The 8,999-nt window shown below is 36.1% G+C and overlaps 1 protein-coding gene across 1 annotated transcript; it reads left to right on the forward strand.

The window, feature by feature from the left end:
- Window positions 1-6,499: 6,499 nt before the first annotated feature.
- LOC110770896 (proteasome subunit beta type-4) lies at window positions 6,500-8,999 on the forward strand. The gene is made up of 7 exons (XM_021975128.2): window positions 6,500-6,693; window positions 7,112-7,176; window positions 7,285-7,361; window positions 7,572-7,701; window positions 7,836-7,995; window positions 8,140-8,325; window positions 8,675-8,999. Exons 2-7 carry the CDS (start codon window positions 7,115-7,117, stop codon window positions 8,786-8,788), a joined length of 729 nt encoding a protein of 242 aa, XP_021830820.1. The 5' UTR covers window positions 6,500-6,693; window positions 7,112-7,114; the 3' UTR covers window positions 8,789-8,999.

The following is an 8,999-nucleotide window of genomic DNA, read 5'->3' on the forward strand; positions in this document are numbered from 1 at the left end:
GAGAGAGGGGGAAATCACTCTTCGAAGCAGCCATTGGAGTTATATACCGTGAACCGACCCTTCTGAGGCAGCTATTGGAGTTCAATTTGCTGCAGCAGTGACTGAGTGAGTGAGAAATTTTGTGTGTAAGCTTCAAAATTTGGGGTTGATTGGGGTTACAATTAAGGGTTAAAGTTTCATTTTGGGGATAGTTTGGTTTTTCGTCCTTTTGGCTCATAATGATGGAAGAGTTTGAGTTCCGTTGTGCTGGTTTTGTTTTCATCTGTGTGGTCCATAACTTTTTAAGATTCCTTACATGCTTTGCTTTATACTGTCATTAACTGCAACATTTAAGGTTTTTTTTAACCATTCTTCTCTTCTATGCCTTACACTAAATCGACTGAAGTTATTCCATAGCAATTATAAAAAAAATCACCAAACTGTGTACTATATATTTTGGTTTTGGTGCCCAACATTGAATTAAAACATGATTTTGTCTGATTTTATGAATCCAAAACATGTTTGTGTGTTTTAGCATTGTTTTGACCCTTGTTTATTGTGCAGGTAACCATGAAAACTGTACTTTAGAACTTCACTATGGGGGTGTGTTGGAAAGTGGGGAGTATAAAAATGGAAAAGTTTGTTACATGGATAATGTTATAGATGATTTTCTATCATTGGTGGACTTAAGAAATGTATGGAAATGGCTTGGCTACAATGTAGACATTTCCAACCCCAAACCAAATTTGGAAATATGGTATATGAAGGGTGGAAAGCATGGTGTAGGTGGGCTTGAACTTATCTGCTCTTATGCAAAGGAGAATTAAAATGCCCATTTGTGGTTTATGCTTCACAGATAAACCAAAATGTGCAAACATTTGCAATTAAGAAGTTGAGCTTAGAACATACATGTGGGAGGGTGGACAAGCTGAAGTTTGCTAATCCCAAATAGATTTGTGACAGATTTTCTAGCAAGATTAAGAAAAACATATATTAGAATCTGAAAGCATTTCAAGGAGAAGTATTGAAGTCCTATCATGTGAGGGTGTCCAAAACTCAAGTGTATAGGGCAAAGAGATTGGCTAAAGCACAAATTGAAGGAAACTACATACAGCAATATTCACGATTGTGGGACTACGCACAATTGAAGAATACTAACAAGGATAGTACAGTGAAAAATAAGTGTGATCTGGTTATGGGTGAAGCAATATTTCAAAGGATTTAAGTGTGCCTAGATGCTTGAAAAAAGGGTTTTTAGAAAGGTGAATGCATGTTATTTGATGCTTGCAATTTGAAAGATCCTTATCCTGGGCAAATATTGACTGCTGTAGGAGTTTATGGTAATAATGGGCTTTTCCCAATTGCATATGTTGTGGCTGAGATTGAAAACAAGGACTCTTGGATTTGGTTTCTGTCTTTGTTGATTGAAGATTTAGGTATTACAAATGGTTTATCCTGGGTTTTCATAAGTGACAAGCAAAATGGCCTCATACCTGTCATTGCACATGTACTACCAACTGCAGAGCACAGGATGTGCATTAAACACTTGTACAATAACTTCAAAGCAACACATCTTGGTCTCACTCTTAAACACATGTTGTGGGTAGCCACCAGAGCCACTACTATTCCTTGGTGGGAAGTAGAAATGGAAAAGATGAAGGAAAAGGACTTGGAAGCTTGGAAATGGTTGGTGCAGAGACCATCCAAAAATTGGTACATATCTCACTTTCATCCAAGGTATAAGTGTGATCTTTTGTTGAACAACCTTTGTGAGAGCTTTAATGCAGCTATAATTGATGCCAGAGATAATTCCATTTTGACATGTTTGGAAAGTATTAGAATGTATGTGATGCTTAGGATAGATAATCGAAGGGCTGCTTGTGCAAAATGGAAACACCTTGTTGGCCCAAGGATATTCAAAATAATTGAGAAGAACAAGATGAGAGCCTCTCCATGTATTCCAATCAAGTCAGTCACATGTATGGTGGGGAGTTTGTTGTAAATCTAAAAGCAATGACTTGTAGTTGTAGGAGATGAGATTTATGTGGCATACCCTGTGCACATGCTATTTCATCTATATTACATAGAGATGAAAACCCTATTAAATATGTAGATGAGTGTTGTAAGCCAGAGACATACATGAGGTCATATGAACCAATAGTCCACCCCATCTCTTCTATGTATCAGTGGGTGGCTTGCCTCCAATTAGACCTCCATTTCATAGGCGACAACCAGGAAGACCCAAGAGAGTGAGGACAAAGGAGCCTGGTGAGGTTCAAGTACCAGCCCCAAACCCACCAAACCCTTTGCCTCCAGGTTACACTGCTCCAGCAGCAAAACTTAGAAGACTCTTCATTAAGATTAGATGTGGAGCATGTGGAAAAGAAGGCCACAATCGAAGAGGATGTGGAAGACAGGTTCTTTAATCTTTTGGGTTTAGTTATGCAATGGTTTTTTAATTATTTGGGTTGTGGGACTATGCTATGGTTCTTCCATTTTATAGTTGTGCTTGTATGTTGCGCAGGCTGAGGCAGCCCAAAATGGAAATGCATGCCAAAATCGAGTTGAAGCAGCTGCCAATGGAAATGCAGGCCAAAATGATACTGCCCCAGCCCAAACTCAAACTTACACTACCCCAGCCCAAATTCAAGTTAATAGGGGTAGAGGAACAGGCAGAGGTAGAGGAAGAGGAAGAGGAAGAGGTGTATAGAATCAAGCTGCAAGAGTGTCATCTTCACAACCAGTTAGTTGCCTATTATTCTTGCCCAACTCAGGTTTTTTTTTTATGTTTGCCTATATAGTAATATATGTTCTTTGTGTTTTTAATCTTAAGTGGTAAGTGGTATTAGTCAAGGAAGGGCTAATCTGCCAATGACATCCTCACAACAAGTGCCCTTGCAACCACCATCCTCTTCACTTACTCAAGAAACCACAACCCGTAGAGGAAGATTCAAACATAGTGTCAAAAGCGGAGGACAAGTATAGACTGTGAAGACCTATTTTTTGGACTTTTAAGACCTATTTTGGACCTTTAAGTATTATGTGGATGTATATTTTGGGTGGACAATTATAGACTGTTAAGTATCCTATTTGGTAATGTTATTTTGAAGGCTCTTTTGCAGTTGGATTATGTAATGTTCAAGTGTATTTTGGTGAATGTTATTTGGTAAATGTTGGATTGCCCATGTTCATTTGGTATTATACATTGCCAATTCAGCACAAAATCAGCTTATATAGCAAAAGGTTTTATACACTACCTATTCAGCACAAAATGACCTTATATAGCAAAGGCTTTATAGACTGCCAAAGAGGCACAAAATAACCTTATGCCCAGGTTTCTACCCAGATTTCTACACTAGCAATTCATTCCCATATCCTACCCATATTACCAATTCTTGCCCCTTTCTACACTAATGCCCATGCCATCAAAAGCTTTTAAAGAGTATATATAACATTATGCCCATTTCCTGCCTATTTCTACACTACCAAATCATCTATATTGATGAACAATATCACAAACATAAAACACAACAGAATAACAACCCAGAACCACCTTTGTCTTTGTCGATAATTCAAAATTTCCCCTTCTAGTACAACAACTTGTTTACCCATTCCCGAAATCTGTTTTTTCAAAATCTTGATTTCTTCTTCCTCTTCTCTTAGGCTTTGCTTTAATTTATTCTTCTCTTCTTCCATCAATTTGAAGTTCTCCGCCGTTGCTTTCAATTCATCCTTCATTCCTCTTAGTCTTCTAAGTAACCTAGGCAAGATTTCCGTTCCTTGTGGGCATATTTCATTCTCCACCCATGCAAAAAAATGCAACCCCCTTTTATTATTCTGCAATTGAAACAAAACGAAACACCAATTTCAAACCCCACAAAATCATTTTTTACTTCAACCAATCTTCTACAAATACAAAAACTTACCTATTTATTGCAACATACCTCAAATCTTCTTCCATGATTCAGATCCGTCCATGAAGTCCGACATTTGATTTCCAACCCACACTTGCAGTAACAACAGCTGCAATTTGAATCTGTCGAACTCTCCAACATTTTTCCTTTCGTCACAGCCCCCTTTCAGCTCTTCATTTTGGGGATTTCTAACATTGAGGAGTTATGAAGCGAAGGAGAGTCTTCAGACTTGAAAGGATGCTTTTACCCCTCATTTTGACGGACAAATTGACAGAGTTGGATGGCAGGACCTAATTGCAACTATTTGTCCAGTTATGGGAAGTAATTGGCATAAACAAAAAAAAAAAAAAAAGTTCACGAACCCAATTGCAACTAGAGGCCAAGTTCACGGATGTCTACAGTAGATAACCCTAGAAAATCCTATAAACTAAGAAAGAGCTACGTGTGGCTTGATCTTTTGGTAAGGGTACGTAGGCAACCTAGAGTTACTAGGTGCAGCCACAAAATCAAGTGCTGAAAATTTGTTCAGTTAGATAAAGTGTTCACGTTGTTCTAGGAGTTGAGATCAGATTCAGATGGTAGAATGATTTATTTAGTATAAAGAGACCTGAGGCCATTCAGAGTTATTTGTCTTATGCATGCTGAACGATTGGGATTTGGTTTTCAATATTAACAATATATTTTATAGGGAGACTCTGCCGATTTTTCGGCAGAAGTTAAACCTTAAAGGAATTTTTGAGTATTAGTTAGAAGGGAAATTTGGTCAAATGTACCCGACGCCTGCCAGGTGTTGGACATGCACGGGTTTCGACAATGATTTTAAAGTGGAATTTGGGTTGGATCCTGTCACATGGGGCCCACAAAAAAATTTGGCCTAGCCCAAAAGATATAATTGGCCTGGTTGGAGGGTAAGGCCATCTCCAGTTATTTGGCTAAATGTAATCCATGGCTAAATATTTAGCCCTCCAAAATATTAATTTTTTAAAGAATAGTACATGGCTAAATTTTTCCATCTCCAGCCATACATGGCTATATTTTAGGGTCCTTCATATTTTATTATTTTGAGAAAAACTATGGTACAATACGCATACATTCTACAACTATGTATTGTTTAATTTAATTAAACTACTATTTAGAGACAATATTCCATGACCAATAATTTTTTATAATTTTTTTTAACAACACTTGAAAATATTTAAAAAGGTGACCACATTTATAAAATAAAAAATAAAAAAATAAAAAAAGGATGGGTTTCAATGATGAGAGTAATTTTTTATAATTTTTTTACAAACTGAAAACATTTTAAAATGTGACCACATTTAAAAAATAAAAATAAAAATGGTTAGATTTCAATGGTTTGACCTCCAACGGTCATGACCAATAATTTTTTATAAATTGTTCTTAAACAACATGAATTGAAAACATTTTAAAAGGTTTTTAAAAATATATCAATGGTGTCAGCGCTTTTATTGTTGGCTGTTGTATATGCATTTGTACGAGATAATTCGTGTTCTTGTCCACACTTGATAATTTATCTTCTTCAAAATCACATGTATGGGATCCACAAAAAATTTGGCCTAGGCCAAAGCCGGGCTAAATGTGGTCATCTAAATTTGGCCAAAATTTTGTTTAGTCTATGATTGGAGATGAGTTTTGCATTTTTTTAGGGTTATATTGGGCCTATGGCCCATGACTGAAGATTACCTTACCCTCACAATTAAAAAGCAAAAATAAATAAATAAATAAAGAGAATTAAATGAAGAGAAATGCTAGCAACCTTTTCTCCTTACACTAAAAACAATGTTATTAATTCATCACACAAGTTAGTTTTTATTTTCCAAGTTTACCCTTTTAAAATGTATTGGCTTCTATATTTCCTTCAATTTATTCAAATTTTGTTACAACTTCTTTAGCACATTATTAAAAATTAAATAATAATAAAAACATAAGAAAAACGTCATATTTTTTTGAAAAAAAAAAAAGAAGTTCGTTTCATGACATTGTTATCATCTTTATTTTGTTTATAACAAAACACACATTCTCTTTGGAAAAAAAAATTTTAAAAAAAACTTCAGTTTTTATTTTCTTATTTAATTTTTTAACAAAATGGTAAGAAAGTTGTAAAAAACATTAGCTTGTTATTAAAAAAAATTAATACATTTAATAAGGGTAAACTTGGAAAACAAAAACTAGTTTGTGTGTTGCATTAATGACATTGTTTTAAGTGTAAGGAAAGTGACACTTGTCATGAGAAGAAGGGAGAAGGTCCAAAAGAGAAGGTTAGAGAGAAGGTTGCTAGCACTCCCCTTAAATGAAAGGGTAGGATGGTCCGATGGTGGCAAGTATGGCCCTCCAAATTCGGAAAAAGAAAATGCTTGTGCAAAAGTGGCGACACCGTGTTTAAGGATTAGGGCATCAGCAGCGCCGCGGTGGCAAGTGAGCATTACAACCGTTAGATTAAATCCACCAAGATCCAACGGCGCAGAAGGAAAACCCTAACCAAACAGGTGTAGATTAAATCCACCAAGATCCAACGGCGCAGAAGGAAACCCTGCACAGAAGGAAACCCTAACCAAACAGGTGTAGCAATTGCTCCTCTTTATATACCCCAGCCTCATTCATCCGAAAAACAAAAAATTCCCCCAGCCTCATTCATCCGAAAAACATAAAAATTCATCCTAAAAACATAAAATTCCCCCAGCCTCCCAATCTCTTCATCCTCTCCTCCATCTCACTCTTCAGATTCAAGTCGGCGGCGAGAGAAATCACCCCATATATTCTTCACTTTGAGTTTCTTGAGGTTTGTATCTCTATCCTCCTGTTATTGCTTGCCTTTGTACCCGTTTGAATGTTTGTGGCTTTAAAGTTTGGTTTTGTTATTTGTTTGATTTAAGTTAATTGATGAACTGGGTTTTGTTCAAAGATGGGTTTTAGATCTGGTTTTCTTGTAGAAATTGCATGTGGGTTTTAGGTGTTCTCTGTTGATGAGTATTATTGTTTGCTGGTCGAATACAATCTTGTATCTGCTACAGGATCTGATTGGTGCTTCTTGACATTTGTTTATGGTGTTTCTTTACAAATGTTTGTGTTATATATTATTAGGCTTCATTATCTGGTTTTTTGGATTTTATTAGTTCCATGTTACTCGTTAGCAAAATTAATAGGTGTTGCTTTTCATCATTGTTACTTTGATTTTGAATTTGTGATTTTTTGAGCAGTTAATGGAGTCGAACCAAGCCAAACCCGGCCTACTGTGCAACCCTGAAGCCTCTCAGAGAACCCTGTATTATATTCTCACATTTCACGCTTTTCTCATTTATGATGCGTATTTTTGCTATGTGTAGACCTTTCAATCCTTGAATTCTTTTTTAAAAAAAAATATTTTTTGAAGGTACCCATATGTAACTGGTACATCTGTAGTGGCTCTGAAGTACAAAGATGGAATTTTGATGGCTGCTGATATGGGAGGTTAGCTGCCAATTTAATTTAGGTTGTGTTTCAATTTTTAATTATTTTGTGACATAAAGGTTAAAGTCCATCGCTTTATGAACAATGCTCATCATCTCTCTTTTGGAGTTTCAATACTGTTTATGTTGCAAAATTTAGATGCCCGTGTATGTTCCTTTTCATGTTTCTGTTTAGGTTTTTAATAATATGATATGATGCATTTACTAATAGGTTCTTATGGGTCTACCCTGCGATACAAGAGTGTGGAACGAATGAAGCCAATTGGAAAGCATTCTCTTCTTGGTGCAAGTGGAGAAATAAGTGACTTTCAAGAACTATTACGTTATCTTGATGAGCTCATGTAAGCATTGTTCTCAAGAAAAATTATGTAGAAGATTCCTTCCCTAATGCTTTCGTTGTGATTTTTGCTATGCTTCTTTGTATCATTTGCAACTGGAGTTCAAAGATTATTCATTTTGTGTTTTATGGTTGTAGCCTATATGACAACATGTGGGATGATGGCAACTCTTTGGGTCCTAAAGAGGTCCACAACTATTTGACCCGAGTGATGTACAATAGGCGTAACAAGTTCAATCCACTGTGGAACTCTCTTGTCCTAGGTGGAGTAAAAAAAGGACAGAAGTACCTTGGCATGGTAGGCCTCATATAATCCTTCCCTTAACGCGTTGTAGCATGCTGTGTGCAATTAGGAAAGCTGATTATTTATTTATTTATTCAAGAATAAAGTTTCTGAATGAGCTGATTTAGTTTCTTGTTATATTCTTTTATCCCTATCCAGGTTAGCATGATAGGTGTAAATTTTGAGGACAATCATGTAGCTACAGGATTTGGAAATCACCTTGCACGGCCTATTCTTCGTGATGAATGGCATGAGAACTTGACTTTTGAAGAGGGTGTAAAGCTACTGGAGAAATGCATGCGTGTCCTTCTCTATCGAGATCGGTCTGCTGTCAACAAGCTTCAGGTATGGTACTTATTGAATGTTGTTTACTCTATCTTTTGTCATCCTATAATAATAGCAGTGGTATTAGCTATCCTTTCCATAATATTAAGGCTTTTAAGAAACGATCATTTGACTAGCAATTACTGAGGGCCTTCTTATCTATCTTTATAATTTTTTTGACTGTCATATAATTCACCTATCTGTTATCTTTATCATCTTCAACATTTATAAACCTTTTCAAATACGAAACCTGGTAAACCTGTTTAAGTGTTTTGTTTTTCTACCCAATAAGTTTTCTAACATCTGTTCTGTATATATTCATGGATTAGCACTTCCTTGTACGATGATACTTTAAATTTTGAAATTGCAGATTTCCAAAATCACTGAAGAAGGTGTAACAATCTCTCAGCCCTACTCTTTGAAGACTTTCTGGGGTTTCTCTGCTTTCGAAAATCCCACTTTGGGTGCTGAAGGATCATGGTAGCTGAATAGAAGCGTGGCTTCGGAACATGAAACAGCTCACTAGGAGCTAAGTTGAATAGACGCATGGTGTCAGATGTGAAATGTATGGTCTAAATTCTTTGTGATGAGATGATAATATTTATGCTCTCCAGATGGAAGGCAAACTGTCGGAAGCTTGAAACACTTGATCAAAATGATACTGTTGTGAATAAAATTAGCGTTTTACAAGAATA

Source organism: Prunus avium, chromosome 6, assembly GCF_965620075.1.
Source record: "Prunus avium chromosome 6, drPruAviu1.hap1.1, whole genome shotgun sequence".
Classification (NCBI taxonomy): domain Eukaryota; kingdom Viridiplantae; phylum Streptophyta; class Magnoliopsida; order Rosales; family Rosaceae; genus Prunus; species Prunus avium.

Bases quoted from the DNA above. Each gene is read 5' to 3' on its own strand.
- LOC110770896 (XM_021975128.2), top strand. From the start codon at position 7,115: ATGGAGTCGAACCAAGCCAAACCCGGCCTACTGTGCAACCCTGAAGCC. The intron at 7,177-7,284 runs GTATTATATTCT...TATTTTTTGAAG, and splicing joins GAAGCCTCTCAGAGAACCCT to GTACCCATATGTAACTGGTA. The intron at 8,326-8,674 runs GTATGGTACTTA...TTGAAATTGCAG, and splicing joins CTGCTGTCAACAAGCTTCAG to ATTTCCAAAATCACTGAAGA.